We start from the raw sequence: 26,819 nt of genomic DNA, 5'->3' as shown, positions 1-26,819 counted from the left end.
GGGGGAGGGGAGACAGACGCCAGACACACATAACGAAAGATGGCTGGCGATGTCGCGGTCTGGAGACGTGTGGAAATGTTGGACAGCCAACCCAATCCCCAGGAACCGAACGAACCCTCTCCCCCGCCGCTTAATTACCCAACGAGGTGACATGGCGCGGACGAGGGGTGCCGTTTACCAGTCTTGGCCATGGCTCCATGCAGCGACACGAACGAGAACATTCTTCTGCGGCGTAGAGGGCGGGAAAAGAAATCCAAGAGCTGAGCTTTAGATGTATGATTGATTAATTGAGCCACCCGTTGGACCGGGTTTTGCTTGTCAATCTAGGGAGTAACCATAATGCATTGCATTGCTGTAGCTAAATAAAGAAGAGGCTTGGGAAGCTTTGACGGGCTGACGGGATGGGTTGGGATGGAATGACCACCTGTAGGTACCCGCTGTCACCAATTGGCGGGGGTGTTCGGGGGCCTGATCGGGGTAGCTTACCGCCCCAAGGCTGAACTTTCTGGGTGGATGGGGTTGGAAACAACGAGCAAGAGCTGTTAAATGTTGTAGCTGCATCAATTCTAGCGGTGAGGATAGAATCCCTTGCTCACGTAAAAAGCAAGAACGTAACGTTGTGCACGCCACTCCCAGCACGTATATGGATTTAAACGATGGTCGCTTGAAATAAGCCGTTTCCAGGCTACCAAATAAATGGAAGAAAAAAAAGAAAAAGAAATAGAAAATAATCACTCCGATGCGGGGAATCGAACCCCGGGCTACACGGATCTCTTTGAGAGCGTGTAATGTTAGCCACTACACCACATCGGATTCATCGCCTAGGGATATCTCGGATGGTATTTCGTTGTATTGTCTAATACTATAACTTGTGACCAAACCCAGTTTGCAGCACGATCCGTATTCAGTAGACCACTTAACCAGATTTCGAAGCAGTTGAGAGACTTGCGACCAGTGACAACATGAAGTAAAAAGCTGAATTCGGAAATAGAGTGTCTGTCTAGGAAACTTCTGAACCACAACCCAAAACGCCTTGCCTTTTCCATCTTGAATAACAGACAAGCTTTCAAGGAAATCCCAACCTATAATACCCCAGTACGCTAAACGCCAAATCATTCTCTTCTACAAAAGAAACATCGTATATATATCGGTAATCATCAAACAGCCAATTGGCCCACGACTTCCGCACAAGTCATTTCATTCTCCCGTCCCATCATGCCCAGCACGCTCCTCAAGCCATCCAGAGCGCGCCGCGCGTCCCGTTCGTCCACGACCGAGCTCCAGAACGAGAGCGTGACATCCAGTGCCCCGCCGCCCAGTTCCGAGACCGCGACCACGACATCGTACTGCAGGAGTCGCAATTAGCATATGAAACAGGCGAAACGCTCGAATGAGTTGGTACTTACAGCCATGGGGTCGGGCGAAGAAAACGCCTCAAAAGTAATCTGGTGCCGCCGTTGCTGGCGCTTAGCGCCCGCCGCAGCACCGCCATTGGCATGGCTGTCATCTTGCTCATCGGCATGGAAAGCCGCGAGGATGTCGGCATCATCGAACTTGCGCATGTTGATCAGGGTGCTGATATTCTTCAGCCCGAGCTCCGAGGGCGCAATGTGCGAGTGCGGCAGCGCGTCCAGGACCGAAGAGTGGATGTCGCGGACGAAGCGCGGCAGCGTCGCCGCTTCTAGCTCCGTCGCGCGGATGCGCTGGGGTACGATGTTGACGAGGAAGCCCAGCGCCTCCGAGGGGATGATGGCGCGCGCGCTCGAGAGGTAGGCGAACACGGTATCATGGCTCCCGGTGGGAGCATCGCTCGGGCGCATGGCTTGGAGGACGAGACCCCAGGCAGCGTAGACTAGGGAAGGAACGGTCGTCTCATTATCAAGGCAGAAGCCGAGCAGCGTGTCGCTCTTGATTTGGCAGTGGAGCTCTCGTAAGTCGCTGCGTATGCTGTCACCGCCCATGAGGGACTTGGTAAGTGGAAAGGGACAAGGTTGAATTGACTCCATCGTGGTCTTCCAGTAAGCAGTTGACAGTTTGCGGTCCAATGACTCGACCTGAGTGAAATAGTCTTGGAGCGACGGTCCCGGTCCGAAATCTAGCGTCCCAGAGTATGCGCTGGCCAGCTCCTGGAACATGGTCATCAGCGAGAACCCGTCCGTGATAGAATGATGAATATCCATGCGACACAGAACTCTGCCGGAAGGTGTTTTGGCAATGGTGACATGGTGCATGGGAGTGAGTTCGGACCATAGTGGTGCATTCCCATGATAGGTTTGAAGATCTTCAGATTCTTCGATTTCAATATGCGCGACATTTGCGATATGTCTCTTGAGGACGACCTGTCCCATTGTGTTGATGAACACGGTGCGAAGGGCGGCATGGCGGTCAACAACTTGCTGCCAAGCCCCATGGAGCAGCTCGGCATCTACCTTGCGCCCGCCCACATGCTGTGGAAGAACTTCAATTATCTGTGAGATATTGTAGTACCCAGAGCCGGGACTGTCTTTGCAAGCTTGAAGTACCTCCTTCTGGGCGCTAGTCGTGGGTAATATGACCTCCACCTCGTTGGGGTCGAAGGGTGCGGGCATCTCGTCCAAGAGAGACGACTTGCCCAGCGTCTCGCCGCTCCGCTCGGAGCTGGTAACGCTTTGGGTGGCGTAGGCTTCGTCCACCTTGTGTTCAGCGAGCGCGGCGATCTTGGAAATGGTTCTGTGGGTTAGAATATCCAACACCGAGACCTGCAGCCCGCTCTTGGTCGCAGCGGTGGCAAGTCGCATGGCGGAAATGGAGTCGCCGCCAAGTTTGAAGAAGCTATCATCAACACCAATATCCGCCTCTTTCACGCGGAGGACCTTGGACCAGACCCCACGCAGGCTGCGTTCAATTGCCGTGGATGGTTCTCGCCTGGTGGCAACGTCGTCGGCAAGAGAGAATGTGCGAATCATCTCCGTCGGGAGTGCCGAGACTAGGTCTCGGAGAGCTCTTCGGTCGCGTTTTCCAGCCAGACTCAGCGGGATCTCGGGAAGCGGGACGAAGATGGATGGCAGCATGTACGAAGGGACGGACGCGGCCAAGCTGGCCCGCATTTGACGAAGAGTCGAGTGCAACTCGACAGGGAATCCGTTCTCCATGGTTTCCATGCAGGCATCTGGCCCAGAGCCAACTGCCACGAACATGGCCAGTGCCAAGCCACTTCGTCCGGGCAGGGTCACTGCCTCCACTGCGAGCTGCGAGATGGAAGGCGGACAGCAGAGGCTGGCGTGGTGTTCAATCTCACCAGTTTCGACGCGCTGGCCTCTGATCTTGACTTGTGTATCCTTCCTTCCCAAGTAGTCCAAGCTTCCGTCCGGATTGTACCGAACGAGATCACCCGTTCGGTATAGGCGCTTGGGCTCACCGAAGCCGGGCCACGTTACATTCTCTAAGAAGGCATTGGCAGTGTTTTCCGGAAGTTTCAAGTAGCCCTTTGCCAGAAGCGGTCCTTCGAGCACAAGCTCGCCAACAGTTCCAAGTGGTACGAGTTTGTTGGCATTGGAGCTCTCGACGACCCATGTCAGCGCGCCGCATCCGAGTCCGATATTGGCAGCTAAGTCGGTGGATGAGAGGTTGGAGCGCCCGACACAGGCGACGGAGCATTCGGAGGGGCCGTAATAGTTGTGTAGGGCTACATGGTCGGCCCAAACAGCGAGGTTGTCTTGCTTCACCGCTTCGCCTCCCAAGCAAATCGTCTTCAGACTCCGGGACTGCCTCGGGATATAGCGTCGCTTCGAGGACCGAGGGAGTCAGGTCAGCCGTGTTAACGTCCAGCCGGTTGATGAAGTCTGCCAGGTCGTTGAGTTTCTCGTCTTCAGTGGGCACGCAGACAGCTCCGCCCCTCATCAGAGAAAAGAAGATGTCGCTGAGACTGACGTCGAAGGTGTAAGACGAGAACTGGATCACGCGCGAGCCTGGGCCATATCCCATGGCTGCACCGTAGTAGGATGCGCTGGTGCACAGGGACTGGTGTTCGAGCAGGATCCCCTTGGGCTTGCCGGTACTGCCACTGGTGAACTGCACCACAGCGACGTCGCTTGGTTGCGCGATTGGCAAGGCACTAATTCTCCTTGACGGGGTCTTGCCAATGCGGGTGATCTCCTCCGGACCGAGCGCCAGCACTGCCGCCATAGGGAGGAACTTGGATGCGTGGCGAGAAGATGTGATGACAATATCGGCATCGACGTCTTCAATAATACCGTGTAGGCGGTCGATGGGGTGTTTGGGGTCCAGCGCCACACAGGCTCCTCCGGATTTGAGGATAGCCATCATGATCACCACCGTCCATGGGGAGGCGGCGAAGCAGTAAGGGACCTTGGTACCAGGGCCAATGCCTAGAATGGCGAGACGGTGTGCCAGACGAGTCGAGAGTTCGTCTAGTTGGCTGTAGGTCCAATCGACCTCGGTGGAGCACACAGCCATGGCGTCAGGATGCACCTTGACCTGGTCCTCGAATATCTTGTGGATACATCCTTGAACGGCTTTTGGTTCATCCGCATTCCACTGTTGGATCTTGGCGATGTCGGCATCACCAAGGATTGGTATGTTGCGCGCCGGCACGTCCAGGGTTGATTCAGAGAAACCTCCGAGCGCCTTCTCAAAACTGTTGGCCACGCTCTTAGCCTGGTAGTCCGAGACTACATCTGTGTAGTAGCTGATCGTAACGAAGATCGACTTGTCCGACACCGCGACGCTGAGGCTGAGCGGGTACTCGGTGGGGTCGTGAGCGCTGACTTGCTCGAAGTTGAGAATTCCAGAGGGCTCCTCCGACGTTGACGAGGCGACCTGGTAGGACATGATGCTGTTGAACAGAGGCTGGCCCGCGAGCCGCTGCATGTCGGCCAGGGAGCAGTTCTGATGGTCGAGAGCATCGATGTAGTCGTTATGCACCTGCTTGACCAAATCGCCCGTGGTGAGGTCATCTGTGAAGTCCACGCGGCTTACGAGCATATTGACAAAAAGCCCGACGGCGTCCGCGACGCCGTCGATGGGTGAATCGCGACCGGCGTTCAGGTAGCCGTAGCAGACTTGATCCGTTCCGGCGAAGTTGCGAAGTACCAGAGCCCAAGCCGCCTGGAAGACGCTGGCGAGGGTGACGGATCTTGCAGCGGAGAAGGCTCTTAATTTGCCTGGGTGCGGGATCTCGAGTTCAAGATCCCGAAGTTCTTTTGTATCACCCGAGTGTATGCCGCCGTTGACCATGCAAGGTTCAAGGCCGCCCAAGTACTTACCCCAGTAGTCGAGGCTCGTTTGCCTGTCGCGACTCTGGAGGTATGAGACATATTGACTATAGAGTGGGCCAACATCTGTGGAAAGCAGCCCTTCGTAGGCTAACCCGATGTCTCGAATCAGTATGCCATTCGATGCGCCATCACCGACAGCATGGTTAATCGCAATCTTGTAGTAAGTGGTGCTCGATGCTGTAGCATGGCAGATGATCAACTGCGCTGGCGTCTCCACCTCCCATGCAAGACTAGGGTTGAGTGTCTTTGACTTTTCGAGTAGCTCCAGAGCCTGGGTGTCGGTGTCGCAGGTGATCTCTACCGTTGTGTTGGGCATTGTTCTCAATACGACTTGGTTGAGGGCGCTGTAGTCGGAAATAACGCTTACGAACACGGTCCTCAGGCTCTGATGTCGGTGGACGACAGAGTTCCAGGCGGCCTTGAGTCTCTCCGTGTCCACGGGCTCGCTGTTCGTACAGCTGAGTTGGTAAATGGCATGGACTGTGTATAGCTCAGAGTCGATACTTCGGGACATCATCAAAGCCTCCTGGAGTGGCGTGGCAGGGTAGATGTCCTCGACATCCCCTACGGCGATGTGGTGCTTCGGCAGAGAGTCTTCAACGAAGCTGACGAACTCCTCGTCTGCCATGGACAGGAGAGGGAAGTCGCTGACAGTCAGTTCTCTGGTGTGGCCTTGTAGGTCCCTGATAGCTTCGACTAGTGAGTGTTCAGTGTTGGCCAGCCACTGTCTTATCTGGCTTTGGTTCTGCAGGCTGCGCGGCCACATCATTGAGAAGTTCAAGCGGCCATTCATCACACCAGACGAGATCTCAAAGATTGCAGTGCGCTCCAAATCGGGGCTGACGTCGAGCGTGTCTGCGCCGAAAGCATCACGAGGCACCATTTCGAAGAGCCCCTCGGCTCGTTCAAGTTGCTGGTACTGTCCGACGAAGTTGAGTACGATTTCCATAGGCCCGTTCAGTGCAAAGCGCTCTCTGCCTTCGGGGTTCAAGAAGCGAGAGGCAAAATAAGACCATCCGTTCATTGGCGTCTTTCGTCGACAGTCTTTTACTTTTCGAATGAACGGCTTGACTCCGTCGTCATGATGGCTGGAAATATGCACAGGGGCCAGCGTCGTGAACCAGCCCACAGTGGAAGAGATATCAATCGAGTCATCCCAAGATTCGCGACCGTGGTACTCGGTGAAGATGCTTGGCAGGTCGCGATCCCGGAACGTCTGCGAGAATGCATGATTCAAGGCTCCGATGAGGATGTCGACGGTATCGGTGCCTAGCACTTGGCTGCAGTCTTTGAGAAGCTGCGATGTCAACTCAGCATTGAGTGAGAATGAATGTTCCTCGACAGCGCTGAATGTGTTGGCTTCAGTGAGCGCCCCCAGTAGTTCAGTGGCGCTTGTGGTGGGGTGAACGGGAGCGCCGTTTCTGGCCGGATTTCCTCCGCTTTCTTTTGTTGCAACGAGAGCCACGTCTGGAATGACAACGGTTTGCTCTTCTCCTTGAAGTTCTCCGACGTCAGATACTCCTCAAGGTCGCTAAGGATAATACGCCATGACACCAGATCGACTGCAAGATGGTGCGCAGCCATAAACAAGACCTGCTTTCCGTCGTCATCGGTGTAAACGTCAGCTGCGAACACTGGACCCTGGAAAACGTTCAGGCCGCTCTGGCTATCCGCCATGATTTGCCCAAGATCAGCAGTGGTTTCATGGAAGGCCAATCGGTACGAGCTTTTCGAAAGAGGCATGACTTTCTGGATCCAGTGGCCATCTTCTTTCTTCTCAAAACGCGCTCTTAGCATGGAATGGCGAGACACCAGATACGAGAAGGCCTTTCGCAATCTCCCTGCATCCACGTTGTGGCTCAAGCGGACGAGGAAGCTTTGATTGAACCGCCGGGGCTCCGTTCCTTCGGGACATATGGTGTCAATGAGCATTGTTTGGATTGGCGACAAGTCGAAGGGTACGCCAACCACCTCATCCGCCAGCTCTACTCGTTCGCCTTCGGGCTGGGCCAGCGAGGCAAGATGTCTGATTGTGTGACTCTGGAGCAGCTGTCGCACGCTCAGTACTAGGCGGGACGATTGAAGGCGGGAGACCAGCTGCATCCCAGTAATTGAGTCACCTCCTAAAGCCATGAAGGTCTTGTCCAGCGGGATATTCTCGAGCGTCAGATTGAGGACGCGGCCAATCGCTTGCTGTAGGATGCCTTCTGTCTTTGTCGCAGGTATCGCAGAAGCAGCATCATGCTTGAGAGAAAGTCCTTCGATGCGTGCGACGTCTGGGTCAAGTTCTTCCATCCACCGCTGAATGATTTTGCGGTCAACCTTCCCAGAGGAAGTGAGAGGCAGCTTGCTGACCGCGAACCACATTCGAGGTACCATATACTTGGGAACCCGCGAAGGCATAGCTTCACGCACTTCAGTGACAGCCTTACTCAAAGCCTCTTTCGTGGAAGCGCTTTCAACAAACTCGAGTCTCTTGACCGAATCTGCCGTCGTGCCGGCCACGAGCACCGTCAGGGCATTTTTACAAGGCCCGGCATGCGGGACAAGGGCGACGAATTGAGAAGTTGGTAGCATGTTGAAGAGATGGTTCTCGATCTCACCCAGCTCGACTCTTTGTCCGTTGATTTTGACTTGGGCATCTTTGCGACCAATGAACAAGAACGAGCCATCATCGGCGTAGCGAACCAGGTCTCCCGTCTTGTAGAATCTTCTTGCTTGGCCATGGCACCACGCTGGGCTTGTAATGAACGCCGCAGCAGTCTTTTCTTCTTCGTTCAGGTACCCATTAGCGAGGATAGGTCCTTCGATGAGCATTTCGCCAACCATGCCGATGGGCGTCAACTTGTCATGGTCATCGGGATCCACCACCCAGAGCCGGGCTCTCCTGGCGGGCCCGACGTTTTGAGGCGTGCCCTGGGGTGCGATTTGGGTCCATGTCACGAACACCGTAGCTTCTGCCGGGCCGTACCCTTGTACCATGCGAACTTTCGAGGCCCACTTATCGACGTCCTCTTGGAAGACAGCATCACCTCCGAGCTTGAGAGTGCGTAACGTCGGAACATCCTCCGGTTGGATCAACCGACTGACAGTTGGCGTCATGATTGCGAGTGTGACTTCAGCGTCGCGCATGGACTTCGCAAAGTTGGCACCAAGCTTGTCTTCATCAGACGGTATGACCAATGTGGCTCCCACGGTCAGGGTCGCAAATATGTTGTAAATGGATGCATCAAAGACGTAAGACGGGAACTGGTATACCCTGGAGTCCCGAGTAAACCCGATACCCTCCAGGTCTAGCATCTGGGCGCTGGAGCAGACTGCTCGGTGCGACATCATAACCCCCTTGCTGCGGCCAGTACTACCACTGGTGAATACGATGTAGGCAAGTCTGCTAGGGTCTTTCGAAGGTAATGATGTTATCTCTGTAGCTGACTGGTAGCCAGACAGTGTATCGGCGGAGACGACAAGAATTTGCTCGACTGATAGAGCCGGAGCTGTCCCGGAGGCCAACATGACTTTGGCATTGGTCTGATCGATAACGTCTTGTCGACGATTTTCTGGGTGCTCAGGATCAATTGACACAAAAGCTGCCCCAGCCTTCATGACTGCCAGCATAGAGACCACGGCCCATGCCGACTTCTCGAAGCAAAGTGGGACTATATCCCCGGCTTTGACACCAGCCTCAATAAGCCTATGTGCCAAATATGTTGACATCAAATCGAGCTCCGAGTATGTCATCTTGGCATCCCAGGAGTGAATCGCTTGCTTGTCTGGGTACTCTCGAGCATTCAATTCAAATATGTCATGCAGGGATGCTTCAACCGTTTCTGGGATATCGGAGTTCCACTGATCACAGATGGTATGGTGGTCCTCAGGGGTAAAGAAGTTGACATCGGAAAGCAGACTCTCGGCATTGACTTCGGATAGTTGTCGGATAATATGGCTGAATTGGAAGAGGATGCGTTCAACCTGGAACTTGGAGAGCAGATGCGAGTCTAGATGTGCCAGGAGCTCCACATGTCCCTCTGGCCCAAGAGCGCACTCGACCGTAAGTGGGAAGTTGTCGAACTTGTTCAGCTCTCCAGAAACGGGCACCAGCCAGGGGTCATTCTCCACTTCGCCTTTGGGTTGAATCACGAGGAGATTGTTGAAGTCGCAGGCATCTTCTGCGCCTTGGTTCAGAGTGCGGATGTTCTGGAGTCCAGCTTGCTCATATGGGATTGAGTCCGCTGCTTGTTGCTGCACCTCCAGTAGGTACTCTGATATCATCTTTGAGCTTTCGAGTCGAACCCTCGCGGGGACAGTCGCAATAGTTGGTCCTTGCATCTGTTCGATGCCTGCGACAGGTGTGTTCCTTCCGTTCTGCGTCATCCCGAAGACGACATCAGCCGTTCCACTCAGCTTTCCGACCACCAGCGCCCAGGCGGCTCGAATAATGGTAGCCTGGGTGATATCGGTGTTCTGCCTGGTGGCAGGTAGCTGGATGGACTGAGTTACCGATTGATCACTACTAGGTCGGTAATCAGGGGATGTGATTGGAGGGAAGTCGGTTCGAGTGTAGCCCCCGAGGGTAGTGCTCCAGTACTCATCACTGTCGCTCACATTCGAGTTGCAAATGTATCGGATGAAGCTGCTGTAAGAGGGTGTTTGAGTAGGCACACCAGTCTTATAGGCCGCTCGCACTAATTCAAAGAGTGTGCCTGCTGACCAACCGTCATACGCCGCATGGTGAGCAGTCCAGACGAACCAGTTTTTCGGATCCATCATGAATGATGGCATATCTGGTAAGGACATCGCTTTCCGAGATGGGTGTCTGAGAGTCCGTGTCCAAGTAGCTTGCGAGGCTGCATTCGGCTTCGAACCAAGACAGGGGTCGCTTGTACACAACTTGGCAGGTGCCATTCGACTCAGTATTGACGAGCGCCGTGCGAAGTATTGGCGTCACAGCGTAAACGGCTTCCCAGGCCTGTTTGAATCGAACCAGGTCGATATGCGACGGGATCTGGAAAACCATGCGATTGACATAAGCTGTGTCGCTTGTCTGTGTGATGGCAATCAGCGCTTCCTGGAGAGGCGTAGCCGGATATGCATCCTCGATAGTGAGCGTGGTAATCCCTGCGATCTTCTCGATCTTGTCAATGACGCTTTGCTTGTCAGACAGAAGCTCGAATGGCGCTACTTCGTTCTCCGAGATGGGTCGAGCTTCTCCTGTCTTCGTCTCCACAAGTATGGCCAGCGCCGACAGGATCGGATGCGAAAAGAGCTCAGTCACTGATATGTAGATATCCTCGCTGCGAATTTGCGATGCGACTCTCATGGCAGACAAGGAGTCGCCTCCGAGTTTGAAGAAATGGTCATCTGATGAAATCGTGTCTGCCGGGATGCCCAGTATGGACGCCCAAATTGTCTGTACAAATTCCTCGGCCTTGGTCGAGACCTCCTTCCCACCGGACCCTCGGAGTGAATACATATCGATCTGTTCCTGGGACAGCGACTCGGCGAGTAGCAACATGGCTTTCCGATCGGCTTTGCCCGCCGCAGACTTTGGTAAGGATGTCATGGGGACATATATGGAGGGAACCATGTAAGTTGAGACCCTCTCGGCCAAGTCTTTCTGTAGTTTCGAGAGAACATGCTTCAAAGTGTCGGTGAAGTCTGCGAGTTGCGGAGAGGAGGCGGTAGCTCTCTCAATGTCCGGAATGCTGATAAAGGCTACCAAGCGTTGGATGGATGTCTTGTCGGATTTCAGCACAGCGACAGCCGTCTCCGAATGCGCTGGCAGGCACTCGAGAATCTGGTGCTCGACTTCGCCGACTTCCATACGCTGGCCGTGGATCTTAACTTGACCATCCTTGCGGCCGGCGTACATGAGGTTGCCATCATCGCGGTAATACACCAGATCACCAGTCTTGTAGATGCGATCGATTGTGCCGGGAGCTGCCCAGGCCGGAGTGGTCTTAAACGCCTGCTCTGTCTTGTCGAGGCTGTTTAGGTAGCCCCTTGCTAGCGTCGGGCCACTAAGAACCAGCTCGCCCAGTGAGCCGATGGGCGCTAACAGGTCGTGGTTAGTGGGGTCGACTACCCATGTTTGAGTGCCGATGGCTTTGCCAATCAACCCAGCATCATCCAGACTCTTCAAACTTCCAATCGAAGCAAAGACTGCCGTCTCTGTCGGCCCGTAGCCAACGAGAAGGTTGAGTTTATCGGACCATTTCCCAATCAAGCTTCGCGGCACCGCTTCTCCCACGAGGGCCAGTGTTTCCAGCGACGGCAGGTTTTCGGGCGACAAGAGCTGCACCACGGAAGGCGTGAGCATCGAGAAGTTCACTCTCATGCGTCGCATTGCACCTTCAATGTCGGCCGTCTTTTCCTCCTCCGACGGGACGCAAACACAGCCTCCCGACACTAACGTTGCCAGTGTCTCTGTAATAGAGGCATCGAAGGAGTATGACGCGAATTGTAAAGCACGCGTCAAGCAGTTGAGCCCAAGGCCGGGCGCGTGTTCGGCAATGTTACTAGCAAGCGACCGGTGCTCAATCACGACACCCTTGGGCTTGCCGGTCGAACCTGACGTGAACAGGATGTATGCGATGCTGCTGGGGCTGATTTGGGGTAACTCAACCTCCTTGTCTAGCGGTAGGGCCGCGATGACCGACTCAGAGATGACCAGTGAATCGGCAACTCCATCAAACCGTCGACCTTGAGTAGGCGAGGTAAGAACAAGGCGAGCATCAACTTCTTGGAGCAGAGACTTAACGCGTTCCTCTGGGTCGTTGATGTTCAAGGGGAGGAACGCCGCACCGGATTTCAGAATCGACAAGATTGCCACAGTCGTCCAAAGCGACTTCTCGAAACAGAATGGCAGGATGCTACCGGATTTGACACCGTTTCGCACTAGGTGCCTGGCGAGACGATTTGTATACTCATTTAGCTCATGGTACGAGAGCTCACCGTCCCACGCCGAAACTGCAGGCGCATTGGGCTGAGAGTTTGCCCGCAGCATGATGCTTTCTGTTACGGGCTGATCAACTGCTGCGGGCACATGGACATTCCATTGGTCAATGACGGTTCGGTCGTGGATGCTGATCAGATCAGCATTGCGGAGGGTCTGATCGGGGTTGCTAAGAATAGTGTCCAGAGCTGCTTGGAACGTATGCGCAATGCTCATTGCCCTCGAACTTGAAATGCCATTCTGCGGAGAGTATCTCACGACAAACCCAAGACGTTCTGCCGAATAAGCAGCATTGAGAGTCAGAGTGAATTCAGTCGGGTCGCGGCTGTGTAGCAGGTTCATCTGCAGCCCGCTTGGGGAACTCATCGCCGAATCGTCAAACCGTTGGATTGACACCACGGTATCGAACAAGGCGCGGGTCGGGAGCTGCAGCTCATGCTGCATCTCTGCGAGTGATGTATGCTGGAAGGGCAGGCTTTCAAAGAAGTCGCGCTGGACTGTATCGGCCAAGTTACGAATACTAAGTGTATCGTCGCTCATGTCGAGCCTGCACGGGAGGACGTTGATGAATGGGCCAACAGTCTTTTCGATGCCTTCGAGCGGCAAATTGCGACCTGCAACGGCGTAACCGAATGCTACATCATCGGACTGGGTATAGCGACGTAAGGCCATCGCCCAGGCAGCCTGAATCACCGAGGCATGTGTAGTTCCATGAGTATTAACGAAGTCATCGAGCGCCTTCGCGGTGCCCTCAGTGATAGGCACATCGATTGAAGGCACTTCGCTGATCTCTTCAGATTTCGCAACAGGCTTGATATGCGAGATGAGGCAGGGACTTGCGCCTTTCAGATAGCTCATCCAATGGGCCAAGGCGTCTTTCGCATCCTGGCCTTGAAGATAGGCGATGTAGCCCTGGTACGATGGGCTCGGTTCATCGGCCAGATTGTCCTCCAAAGCCGCGACGAGGTCGCCAAAGATCAAATCCATGGACGCGCCATCCATCAGGGCGTGGCTGATCTCAAGCTTGCATATAACGCCAGCTGATGTTGGAATGACAGTCAAGACATGTGGGGAACCGCCCGACCAGTTCGCCGGGGCGCGGTCCTTCAAGGAAGTGAGGGCAGACTCGTCGTGTGCTTCAAGGATGTTGATCTGCGGCCGGAGGTTCTTGAAGATCACCTGATCAAATGCCCCATTGGATCTCTTGGTCTCTACAAACACAGTCCGCAGCGAAGGGTGGTGCGCAACAACCTTTGCCCAACCAGTGCTCAGAGCGTCAGCGCTGATTGGTACGGGTGAGATGAGGTTGAAGATCACGCATGTCCGGTATTGCTCCGCGTTCATGTAGCTATTCAATAGCATGGCGGTCTGCAGTGGTGAGCAAGGGAACATGTCCTCTATCTCGGTCCAGTCTGAAGCACCGTATCGGGCGCATACTTCCGAGAGCTGCGCGTCGAATCTGTCATGGGTAGTGAGTAAGAGCGGGAAGTCGCTCAATGTTGGCACTGAGACCTGCGACTGTTCGCAAAGGCTATCGATCAGTGCCTCCAGTGTACGTTGCACTGAGTGTACCCAGTCTCCAAGGCGATCAACGTGTTTCATACGATCATTCAAGATAAACGACATGTGCAATTGGCCATTCCGAACAACTGCGGATACTTCAATCAAAGCAAACCGAGGCGTATCGGGGCCGACTTCGGACGCGTCCCCTGTGAGTTCCCCGTCAAACGGAACGAGCAACTGGTCTTGGCCCTCGAGTTGTTGGAATTGCCCGGCATAGTTGAAGATGATCTCCGCCATCAAGTCGTCTTGGAAAGCAGTCTGTCCGTCGGCGTTCAAGTACCTTGAAGCGAAGTACGCCCAGCCGTTCTGAGGGATACTGCGACGCAGGTCCTTTACCTTCCTCAGAGTTTCGAGAACCGCGCTTTCAGGTTTCGCTGATACATGGACAGGGCATAAAGCAGTGAACCACCCAACCGTCGATCCAATGTCGATATTCTCATCCCAGGGCTCTCGACCATGTCCTTCGACAAACATGGTGGGGCACTCCCGCTCTTTGAAGATGTCGCCGAAGGCCTGGAACGCGGATGCCAATAGCACGTCCACCACATCTGTCCGAAGAACATCATGGCATTGGCCAATCAGCAGAGAAGTCAGGTCCTTGTTCAAGTTGAAAGATTCGGTTTTGGTCATGCCATAGGTGTTTTCAGCGGGTGCGGAAATACCCCAGCATGAGAGATTGCTAGCATGGACATCAAACGGCAGAGCCGCACGTGGGCCAAGGTTAAGTCGAGCGTGCTCAGCCTGGAGCGCCGCCCAAGATTGGAAACTCAACCCCGTGGGCTCGGGTAGTGGCTGCCCTCGAAGGCTCTGTTCCAGCTCCTCCAACACGATCCTCCACGACACTAAGTCGATGACCAGATGGTGTGCAGTCAGGAACAGCAGCTGTCCTTGGCCTTCAATGTTGTTCGGGAAGAACACGGCACGGAAGACAGGGCCATCTATCACGTCCAGATTGTTGGCAGAGGCGAGCTTTTCAGTTGCTTCCTTCACGGTTCGGGCATTGCTGACCCAGATGCAATCGATGGCACCCGGTGCCCCACCGACAGTCTGCTGCCATCTGCCCTTCAAGTCTTGCCCAAATGTCGCCTGTAGCATCGGGTGCCGTTCAACCAGACCTCGGACGGCCACGGTAACATCTGAAGGACTGACTGGACTTGTCAGCTTCATGAAGAAGCTTTGGTGGAATCGGCGTCGACCGGTGAACTCCGTTTCCGAATCTGGATGTGGACACTGGGCATGGAGATCTACGTAATGCTGCTGAATGGGCGTAAGATCGAATGGCTTCCCAGTATCGTCGGGGACAGTCTGGGCAGTCGCGTTCTGGTTGGCAGTTTCTGCGCCCATGAGCATTGCCAACTGCGAGAGACTGGCTCTGCTCATCAGCTTTTTGAGACTCAACGCGATGCCTTGGCTTCTGCATTTGGCTATTAAGCGCATCGCACTGATGGAGTCACCGCCCAGGCTCATGAACGACTGGTTGATGCCTGCCCGCGCAGGGTCTATGTTGAGCACCTCGGTCACAATGGCGTGCAGCCTCTTTTCGTCCTCGGTCTTGGCGAACTCGATAGTGGTGGGGGCAAGAAGGTTGTCTATCTGTTCTTGTTGCTTTGGATCGATATCGGCCACCCAGCGACTCACGGCCGAGCGGTCCCTCTTACCCGAAAGGGAAACCGAAAGAGCCGTGACGAGGATCCAGGCTTCGGGGACCATGTAACTTGGCAGATTCTCCGATAAGGAGTCGCGCATCCTGTTAACCAAGATACCTGCAAACTTTTGTTGCTTGGCTGAAATAAGCTGTAGAGGAGCCGTGTCCCGAGCGGCGAACTCCTCGAGTACGACGACGGCTGTCACCCTCTTTTCGAACGGCCCCGACTTTGGGAAAACGACACAAGCTTGACTGACAGGGCCGAGTGCATTGATGTTCTCTTCGATCTCGCCGAGTTCGACTCTCTGCCCGCGAACCTTGACCTGTTGGTCTTTGCGCCCGAAGCACTGAATTGAGCCGTCGGGGCTGTATCGCACGATGTCACCGGTCTTGTAGAACCGGCCCTGAGGCGACCACTTCAGACCAGTAACAAATGCAGAAGCTGTTTCTTCTGGTAGGTCGAGGTACCCACGCGCGAGGATCGGACCTTGCATGAGGAGCTCACCAGGACAGCCAATTGGCAGGAGAATGTTGGCATTATTGGGATCCACGATCCAAGTGAGTCCACCGCTACCGAACCCGGTGTTTGTGGCCTTGGTCTCAGGCGTCACGTTGGCGTTGATGAGGCAAAGTACTGCGCATTCTGTTGGGCCATAGCCATTCATTAGCTGGAGATTCGCAGCCCATGTTCTGACATCATCCTGGCTCAAGGGCTCCCCTACGAGAGCCACGGTTTTGAGAGTTGGAACCTCTTGAGGATCAATGAGTCTTGCCACCGAAGGTGTAAGGGATGCCCAGTTGGGCTTGGCTTCTTGAATCATGCTGGCGACTCCCGCTTCGTATGCTTGCTCGCTGGCAATGCAGATGCAGCCACCTACCGTGAGCACTGCGAGGGATTCCATCAGGCTGACATCAAAGGCGAAAGAGGAAAACAGAAGGGCGCGAGTATTTGGACCCATCTTCAGGAGCTTGGTGTAACTATCCGCACTGCTCAAGAAAGCTGCGTGCTCAATGACGCAGCCCTTGGGTGATCCCGTACTGCCTGACGTATAGATGGCATACAGCATGCTGTCGGGTTGATAGCTGGGCGTTGGTGCTGGGTGATCGGATAATTGACCTATGGCTTCCCTGCTGACTTCCACGCTCCGCCATTGAGTGTGGTCCCAGCTGGCGAGGTTCTTGGAGGAACTCAAGACAAAACGCGACTTGGTTGATGACACCACGAATCGCTGTCGCGCCGCCGGCAGTTTGACGTCGAGAAACACGAACGCGCCCCCGGCTTTGACTACCGCTAGCATAGCCACGATTGCCCATGCCGACTTTTCGAAAGACAATGGGACGAGTGTCTCGCATCTCACCCCCAACGAGTGACAAAGATATGCTGAGAGGCGTGTCGCATGCCTGTCGAGTTCCTCGTATGTCATTTCACCATCCCAAGATGAGATTGCCAAGGCAAAGGGAGATTCTTCCGTTCTTTTCGCGACAACGTCCCAGACGCACTTGTTGACCTTTAGCGGCTCTTCGGCATTCCACAAGCCCAGGTCAAGCTTATCCTCGGGGCACACGAGGTCCATATCGCCGACGGGCCTTTCCATATCCATGCTCAATTGGCGAATGAAGTGCTCGAATTGAGCAAGCAAGCGATCTACCTCTGCGGAGTTCAAAACATGTTTATCATAGGTCGCCGCAAGCTTGACCTTGTCACTTCCCAAGGTACACTCCACCACCAAGGGCTGTGTGAAGAAATTGCCTGTGTCGACAGGAACATTCTCAACACCAGGGATGGCTAAGACGTCAGCATCGTCCAGGCCGCCTGGCTGAACGACCAGCAAGCTCCGTAATTGGCAAGCAGCTTCGCAAAAGGCGTCAAGATGACGAATGTTCTGCAACCCCAGGTACTCGTATGGAACCATGGAAAGAGACCCCTTGTGCACTTTGGAGACCATGTGTTTGATGGTATCGGTAGAATCGAACTGAACTCGTACTGGTACTGTCGCGATAGTCGGGCCAATCATATCAGCAATGCCCGGCAGAGCCAAGTTGCGGCCAGCGTTAGTCGTCCCAAAGACCACATCCCGTGTCCCGGAGCGCTGCCCCAACAGAAGTGCCCAAGCAGATTTGATAATGGCTGCCAGGGGTATATCCGACTGACCCTGTCGAAAGTCCATGGTACGGGCAGTATTGAACCGTGCATCGGCTTGGTAAGTGGGTGAAGGCAGGTGAGGAAAGTCGCATGTCGTCGCACCCGCCAGTTCAGTAGACCAGAACTTCTCCGCAGCCACGCGATCTTGGCCATAGACGTGCCAAGCATAGTCGGAGAATGGAGGCGGTTTCTGCAGCGGCTTCCACTGATAAGCCTGCGAGAGCTGATCCATGATGAGCGAGACAGACCATCCGTCGTAGATCGAGTGGTGCATAGTGCACACCAGGTATTGCCTGTCATCCTCGGATATCAATGCAAAGCGCGCGAGCGCATCTCCGTAAGCCATGGGCTTTTTCTTGTCGACTGAAAGGTAATCTTGAAGAGACTCTCCGTTCTTGATCTCCATCCGATCGTTGTACACAACCTGGTAGCGCTTCCCAAGTGCGCTGACGATCCTTGTTCGCAAAATGTCATTGTTTCTTGTGACAGCCTTCCAGGCGTCAATGTACGCCTCCAGATCGGCATCTTCGGAGATCGAAGTCACCAGCTGCAGAACATAGGCACCTGGCTGGCCCAGCGTGATCGACAGCATTGCATCTTGCAGCTCAGTGCAGGGTACACGTCCTGGATCTGACCAGCCTTCATCTTGTGCGCCTCAATTGCCACGTTGGTGACTTCGGCCTTCATTTCTTTGACGAAGACATCATGACTGTCGTTGCGTGAGGGGCCGTCGGGCTTGGTGTTGATGAAGGAAGCCACAGTGGCAAGTTCCTGGACGGTGGGGTGATTGAAGACGTCCACGACCGTCATATGGACATTCTCGTGTCGTGCTGCAGCCACTAGCCGGATGGCTTTGATCGAGTCGCCTCCGCGATGGAAGAAATTGTCGGCAATTGACAGTGACGCACCCTCAACGCCCAATGATGTAGCAAAGAGTCCATGTAGGCTCAGCTCCATGGGTGTGGTTGGGGGACAAGCCTCTGACAGTCCCGTCAGTGCGTAACGAGCAACACTTGACTCGGGGATATGGCAAGCCAAGTCGATCAAAGCTTTCCGGTCAATCTTCGTCGACGCGCTCAGTGGTACGCGATTGACCGGGATGAACATGGAAGGTATCATGAAGGAGGGAACCTTAGTCGCCATGGCTGTTGCTAAGGCCTGGAGGTTCTTAAGCAATTCGTCCGACATGGGCATTGATCGTGGCTTGGTGCTTAGATCGGCCGACTCGGATGTGCTGATGAAGGCAACTAATTGTCTATCGCCGGCGTGGCCAGAGCGAGAGATTACTGCAGCAGCTACTTGCTTCAATGTCGACATATTGGTCATGATGCACTGCTCGACCTCGCCGAGTTCCATTCGCTGGCCACGCAGCTTCACCTGGTCGCCATCCTTCCGGCCAAGGAAGTTGAGGGTTCCGTCTGCATTGAGACGGACAAGATCGCCTGTGCAGTAGAACCTAGAGGTGAACCCCTGCTGGCTCAGGATGCTATTAGAAGTGAACCATGCGGGATCGGAGATAAACGCAGCTGCCGTCTTCGCAGGCTCATTGATATAGCCACGTGCGACGGGTGGTCCGCCCAAGAGCAATTCGCCCGGAGAGCCCACTGGTGCGAGTCTCTGTGGGTTCCTGGGGTCCACAACCCACAGAGTCTGGCCCAGGCGATGACCCAGGTTCGACCCGCTGCGGGCCGCATCGATCCTGGGGTGCATGAGGGCAACGATGGAGCACTCGCATGGGCCATACGCATTCTTGAGGACCACCGAGTCAGACCAGGTCGCCACATCATCGGCGGACATTGCTTCGCCGCCTAGTAGCAGTGTGCGGAGGTTTGGGACGTCGGAAGGCGTCAACAGTCTCGCAAATGACGGTGTGAATAGCGCCCATGTGCAATTGGCGCGCCTGATGAACTCAGCTGTGTCGTAGGATCTCTCGTTGTCGTTGGCGACGCAGATACACCCCCAGCCATAAGGGGCATGATGGTCTCGCAGTAGAAAGCGTCCCAAGCATATGAAGAGAACTGCAGAACCCGTGTTGTGTTGTTGATATCTGCCGCTTTCGTCAAGGGCTCCACGTTACTTGCGATGGCTTGATGCTCGATCACCACACCCTTCGGCTTGCCAGTTGTGCCACTGGTGAAGTTGATGTAGGCCGAATTGTTCGGCTGAACGGTCGTGACATTGGGACGCTCGTCGATCATCGCGCTCAAGTTCATAGAGTCGACGACAATGAACCTGACTTGGGTGTCGAGGCTCTCGCGACATTTATCAATGGTTGCTGGTGACACCAGGCCAATGCGGGCAGACACATCCTCGGCTATGCCTCTGAGACGGGATTCGGGATGCGACGGATCAAGTGCGACGACACAGCCACCGGCTTTCCAAACCGCCATCATGGACACAATCGTCCAGGCCGACTTCTCGAAGCACAGCACCACGTTGGTCTCTGGACCCACCTCCATGCTCAAGAGCTCGTTTGCTAGCTTGGTTGACAAGAGATCCAACTCGGCATATGTCAGGCTCATTTCGGTCGAGAACACGGCGGGAGCAGTCGGCACCATTTGCACACGTCGCCTGAATGTGTCATGAAGACACTCAGACTTGGCAACAGGCGCCGGAGTATTGATTCCAATGTACTTCTGTAGTGTATCGTCGCCAATGAGATCTATGCTGCCGACCTTGATATCTGGTTTGGCCACGATGGTTTGCAATGATAGTACGAGGGCCTCTCCGATGTTCTGGGCGTAGGATGGGCTCAAAGCCGACGTCCAGTGTGCCATGTATGCGGAGAATGACTTCTGGTTCAGCTCAAAGTGCAGCGTGAGCGCGAACTCTGTGGGGTCATGGAACTCCAGTGGCCGGAGTGATATGGCGGCGGCAGACTCGTCTTCCTCGGGGGTTCGTTGAAAGTCGAGAACAGTGTTAAACAGGGGCTGCCCACCGAGCTCAAGAGCATGCTGAACTTCTGTTAAGGAACTGTATTGGTGATCCAGGCTCTCAGTCAGGCTGTGGTGCATGGCCTTTACCGCATCTATGGCGGCTAGACTGTAGTCGACCTTGGCATGCGCGACAAGCATGTTGACGAGAACCCCAGCTATGTCTTCAATCCCGTCGATTGGTGCATTGCGTCCGGATGTGAGATACCCAAACGACACCCGATCCATTGAGGTGTAGGCGCTAAGCACCCTGGCCCAGGCTACCTGCAAGACGGCGAACGGGCTCACGCTATGCTGCTTGCAAAATGCATGAACTGTGTCGGCGGGGATGCCAAGTTCTAGAGGCTGTATTGCAAGATCGTTTTCATCGGGTGAGTCCGAAAGATTTGGGAGACAACATGATTCTGCACCGGAAAGTTCAGCCTCCCAAAACGCCAGGTCTGAACTTAGGCCACGCTCCTGCATATGCTGCAGAACCTGACTGAATCGTGGCATGCTTCCGTCGGTATCGAGATCTTCTGCATAGGCTCGACTCAGATCCCTGAACAGCACATGGCAAGACTCTGCATCCAGTATGCAATGACTGAAGTCAAATCGTATCAGGGCCCGACCCCCAGCTGTGCTGCAGATGTTGAGACGGTGCATCAGCCTCCCTTCGGAGTAGTCGTTCTTCCCTAGATTCCTCCACAACGAAAGGGCTTCGTCGACTGACTGAGATGTTGAAATGTTGACTTCTGGGATCACTCGAGGTAAGACCACTTGCACATGGTACCCGGTGCTGTTCGGGTGGTCGACAAAGACGGTCCGCAACACTGGGTGTCGATTGACGACTTGCATCCAGGCTTCGCGTAGACGCAACGCGTCGATGGGTTTCCCTGCCGCTGAAACAACCTCTAGGGTCTCATGCACTGCATAGTTGCCGGAGTGCTTCCCCTGTGCTAGAAGCAAACCTTCTTGAATACCCGTACAGGGGTAGGCCTCTTCAATCTCAAACGGGCTGTCCCGCGGACTCAAGGGTGCAAGTCGGCCTTCCAGGCTCTTGATAAACGTTGCGAGGTTGTCGTAATCAAGTTGAAGGAGAGGGAAGTCGGACAAGCTGTAAAGTTTCGGCATGGCTGGCACCTCTGCAGCGAGGCTGTTCAATGTAAGCTCAACCTTTCTGACCCACTCGCCAATCTGGTCCTGACGGCCCGATTTGGCGTTGAAGATGAAGTCAAACATCACTCGGCCCCCTTTAACAGACGTTGTGATCTCAAACAGGGCCATTCGCTGAGCATCGTCTGAGAAATCGGGAGCTGGGAGGGGTAGCATTCGGAACAGGCCGTCCGAACTCTCCAGCTGTTGGTATTGCCCTTCATAATTGAAGATGAGTTCCATTGACCCGCCACCTAGGGTGCCTTGGGCCATGGCAGAATCCAGGAAGCTCTTGCCGGGCCCTTCCTGGAGTCTCCTTGTGTCCTTCGTAGCTCGGATCGTCTGCATGAGATCTACGTGCTGTCCTGCCCAGGTAATTGGGATGCATAAAGGCCAGATGGCTGTAAACCAACCAACAGTGCCAGTTGCGTCCATTCCATGTAATGCTTCGTGGTCTCTACCATGGCCTTCCATGAAGACTGAAGGCACATCACGGTCTGCGAAGACCTCTGCGAACGAGTTGAGAATGGCCGCCAAGAACAGGTCAGTGGGCTCGGTTCTCAGTGTGTTGTTGCAAGCACCAAGGATAAGGGCAGAAGCCTGTTGGTCCAGCGAAAACCCAATCTGACGGCCGTCTTTCTCAATGTTGGGAATCCCCTCGAAATCCCAGTAGCTCCAATCCACAGCGAGGTGCATGTGTGGGCTGTGACCCTGGTCCTCAGCTGCGACACCTGACGTGGCAATACGTTCTTTGGCGAGCTGGAGGTAAGGTGACGATAGGTTGATGCCGATAGAAGTGCCCGAGAGCATATCTTCTAGGTCTTGAATAACGATCCTCCAGGAAACAAGGTCTATGACCAGGTGATGGGCAACCATGTACAGATATTGGTGCTCGCCCCTGCTCATGAGTGTGGCTGTAAACACGGGACCATCTTCGATATTAAGTCGGCATTGTACCAGGTTTGCATGCTGTTCCATTGATATATCATCCGATACATCAGCAGTGTCGAAGGTGAAAGACTGGCGAACCACATCGTCGTTGGGTTTGGGGATTTGTTGCGTCCACTTCCCGGTTGATGACTTGTGGAAACGGGCTCGCAACATTGAATGCCGTTTCACAAGGGAATCGAGCGCACCGCGAAGACGGTCAAATGGAATTGGTCTTCGCACTTCCAGCATGAAGCTCTGGTTCCATCGGTTTGGTGCGCCCTGGGTAACGAAGAAGAGACTCTGAACTGGGCTCAAATCGACGGGCGTCTCGTATATCTCTTCGACATCGTTGGGCTCCGCAGTTGAACCAAATGCCTTGGCGCAATTCGCCAGGCTAGCAAGTGATTGGTCACGCAGCACGTCTTGTACAGTGACCAGAAGCTTTTCCGCCCTGCAGAGCGACATAACGCGCATTGCCGTGACTGAGTCTCCACCAGCTGATAGGAATGTACTGGACCGTGCGATTGCTTCGAGCGGGAGATTGAGTACACGGGCCCAAATCTTTTGGATCTTTTGCTCGGTCTCTGACATTGATTTCTTCGAATCCTCCTCCCTTTCGTATCCGGAATCCTTGGATGATTGAGTCACTCGGACAAAGGACTCCTTGCTCATCCCGTCGACCCACTGCTGGAGGCCCTTGGTATAGACCTTGCCCGAGCTAGTGATAGGCAGCTCTTGCAGAACTGCCCAGAGCGTAGGGATCATGTAGGTGGGGAGCGACCCAGCCAGCTTCTCTCGAATCTCGGAGACTACCTGGGCTGTAGCATCACTCATGTCGTCCTCTGCGAACTGGATTTGAGTACCCATGGACTTGGTCTCTCCATGAAGAGACACAAGTCCCACAAGTCGCTCCTTACAGAGGCCCTTGTATCCCTTCACGACAGTGCATTGTTTGACTTGTGCATGCGAGGCAATCTGGTATTCCACCTCGCCCAGCTCAAGCCGCTGTCCACGCAACTTGACTTGGTGGTCCTTCCGGCCCATGATTTCAATGAAGCCATCGCTGTTGAGCCGGCCCAGATCGCCTGTCCTGTACAGACGCGAATAAGGCTCAAACGAGGCGTGCGACCATCGCGGTCTGTCGAAAAATACCTCGGACGTCTTTGCAGGTGCGTTGAGGTAGCCCCGCGAGACTCCTGGCCCCTGGACGCTGATCTCACCAATACACCCAATGGGCATGAGCTTGTTATGGTCTGATGTGTCCGTAATCCAGACAGGCCCTGTCATGGCCTTTCCGATCAAGGATGGTTGGGATGTAGCGGTGAGCCTTGGGGAGCAAGTCGACATGATCGCACTCTCGGCCGGACCATAGGCGTTGAACACCGCGACAAATGGTGCCCACGTCTCCAGCACAGTTCTGGAGAGTGGCTCACCTCCCAGAACCAAGACCTCGAGGCTTGGTACTTGTTGTGGCGTAATCAAGCTCATGACCGTCGATGTAGCCAGAACCCAGTTGCACCTTGTTCTCTCGATGAATCCCGCCAAATCGTTCATTCGGTCCTCTTCCGAAGGAATGCACACGCAGCCCCCAAGGAGAAGGGCAGCAAACATATCGAATATGCTGGCATCAAAAGTATGGGCAGCAAACTGCAGGACGCGAGATTTCTCATTCATCTCTAATGCTGTCCCATAGGCCTGGCAATTCGTCGCCACCGCTCGATGGACCGACACAACTCCCTTTGGGGACACCTAGTTGGGGTTAGCCATGGCCTTCGACGATGAGTAGGTATATCTCACCAGTGCTACCGGATGTGTAGACTACTAAAGCTGCAGAGTCGGCCCCCACCGCTGCACATGATGTGTCCGAGAACTCTGGAAGGGCGCCGAGGAACGTAGCATCGAGTGAAACTACCGCTGCGGCTCTGTGCTGGAACAGTTGATTATGATCCGGGGAGGTGACAATAACAGTGGCACTTGTGTCGTCAAGGATAGCGTTGAGGCGGTCTGAGGGATGGTTGGGGTCCAGCGGTACGGCGGCGCCCCCTGCTTTCAGGATGCCCAGAATAGCCACCACCGTGTACAGTGACTTAGAAAAGCAGTAGGGCACTAGCGTCTCGGCTTTTACACCAAGAGATACCAAGTGATAAGAGAGCTGAGTTGACAGCGTGTCCAGTTGTCTATATGTCAGTTGCCCATCGTGGGCTTCCACAGCGAGTGATGTGGGGGGATAATGCCGCTCGTTCTTGGAAAACGCTATGTATCGTTGACGTACCTTGAGAGAACCTACCATTCCTTGAAGTTGAGTCAATGTTCCAGTCGACCATTGTCTGATATTGGGTTGGCGATACTACATCCAATTGCGCGACCTTGCAGTCGCTATGAGAAACCACGGCCGCTATAACTTGGGCAAGTGTGTCGGCGAGTATCTCTGCCTGTGCTGGTGATATCCTGTGAGTCCAATAGTCCAGCTGAACCGAAGGAGTATCGGCCGCCGTGTCCACTATGACGGCTATATCGTACTAGTTTCATCATTAGCCATCAGAAGTGATGCAAGCGGTGGTCTTTTGCGTACCTCTGTAGGTGAGTATACACTGAGCTGTTTAACCCCAAGACCGGCTTGGGAGTCTTCTGATTCCAGCGACAGGGCGTTCTGGAATCCTATTACAGTATTGAAAATGAGATCTCTGGGAAGATCGGCGGTCTTTTGTATATCGGCAAGGGATAGATGTTGGAAATCGAGACTCTCCGTGGTGCGCTCAGCTACCTCCTTGAGGAGTGACATGACCGAATCTGACAGGTCAAACCGGACGCGGCACATCATGGTGCTCACGAAGGCTCCAGTGATGGAGTCTATGGAGTCGATGGGGGCATCGCGTCCTGAGGCTGTGTATCCAAAACATACATCGTCTTTGTTGAGGTATGAGCGCAAGACGATGGCCCAGGAAACCTGGAAAAGGTGGAAAAGGGTGATTTCGTGGTGGCGGCAGAAATCCGAAATGTCCTGTGTGATGGAGGAGAGATTGACTTGCGCCGACATTAGTTCGCTTTCTGGGGAAGAGGACATGTCCCCATCGAGGAGCGTGGGGAAATGGCAGGGCTCGACACCACGAAGGTACTCTGACCAGTACTGGAGGCCACGGTCAGAGGGTTGGTGAAGAATATTGTCGAGAAACGACCTGTATGTCGGGCCCGATCCAGCGTCCAACTTGCCATCGTACGCCAATTTCAGGTCTCGGATCATGATGTCGAGCGATCCACCGTCGGTGATGGCATGGCTGATGTCCAGTCGGACGTAATGCCTCCCGGACGGGGTAGCAATGACGGTGAAGCGATGGCCCAGTTCGCCAAACTCGGCCATCGCGTGGCAGTGGTCACCTAGGAACATGAGGCGTTCCTCATTGGCGTCATTAGTCATGATGCGCAGGACTCGAAAGTCCGCTTTGACGCGCCGGAGCACGATTTGCTCAAAGGGAGACTCAGCCGTCGTGCCTTCGACAAAGACAGTACGCAAGGCGGCATGGCGGTCGACAACGAATTGCCATGCTTCCTGGAGACGTCTCACGTCAATCCTTTCCTTGGGTTTTGATATGGAGAATTCGAATAGAATGCGCATCATGTACGCGCCAGGGGTCTTCGCTTGCGCAATGAGGATGCCCAGCTGCGTTGGCGAGCAGTGGTACATGTCTTCGACTTCTGCGTCGGCGCCATGTTTGTATGAGAGGTGATCGAGACGCTCATGGCGCTCGTCAGCAATCTTCAACTTGTTGATTTTGTCGTTGATCGTCTCGGCAGTCGTGCCTTCCTTCAATGGATGTGGTTCTGGTTGAGGTTGTGGCTGTTGTTGTGAGGCGGCTGTTGTGGCTGGTGCTGCCACCTGGTTGGCAGCTGATGTGAGCCCCTGAATTGTTGCTCCTCGCATGACATCTTTGACGAGCACCCTCACGCCGGAGCGGCTCAATAGGGAGACAACTTTCATCGCTGCCACTGAGTCTCCTCCGAGACTGACAAACGATTGTGTTTTGCTGATTAGATCCATCGGGATTCCGAGGGCTTTGGACCACACTTCGTGGATTTGCTCCTCTAGATTCGCAGTTGCGGATGCCCCAAACCCCTCTTGGGCATCCGTCCGCGACATGGTTGGGAGCACTTGTTTCTCGGAACACTTTGCTGTGTTCATAGCGGTTGTCCTCTCCGCAAGCCGGTGGCCTGCGTCGCTATAGGCTCCCATTGTTGCTAGCCTCAG

General features: G+C 54.5%; 1 protein-coding gene across 1 annotated transcript; it reads right to left on the bottom strand.

Moving 5' to 3' along the window:
* Positions 1-1,157: 1,157 nt before the first annotated feature.
* On the bottom strand, positions 1,158-26,804 carry PG997_013995 (nonribosomal peptide synthase; the record flags this gene model as incomplete). The annotated part of the gene is made up of 10 exons (XM_066818309.1): positions 1,158-1,346; positions 1,407-3,743; positions 3,802-6,697; positions 6,754-9,941; positions 9,997-18,104; positions 18,167-19,597; positions 19,657-24,325; positions 24,423-24,694; positions 24,864-25,095; positions 25,149-26,804. The coding sequence occupies 10 exons, from the start codon at positions 26,802-26,804 to the stop codon at positions 1,158-1,160; spliced, it is 24,978 nt and encodes an 8,325-aa protein (XP_066664001.1).
* Between the last annotated feature and the right edge of the window lie 15 nt (positions 26,805-26,819).

Source organism: Apiospora hydei (genome assembly GCF_038363865.1).
Source record: "Apiospora hydei strain CBS 114990 chromosome Unknown utg000009l_segment0_segment0, whole genome shotgun sequence".
In the NCBI taxonomy this organism is placed as follows: domain Eukaryota; kingdom Fungi; phylum Ascomycota; class Sordariomycetes; order Amphisphaeriales; family Apiosporaceae; genus Apiospora; species Apiospora hydei.
The sequence above is the reverse complement of the archived record's forward strand: the minus strand, read 5'-3'. Positions and strand labels throughout refer to the sequence as shown.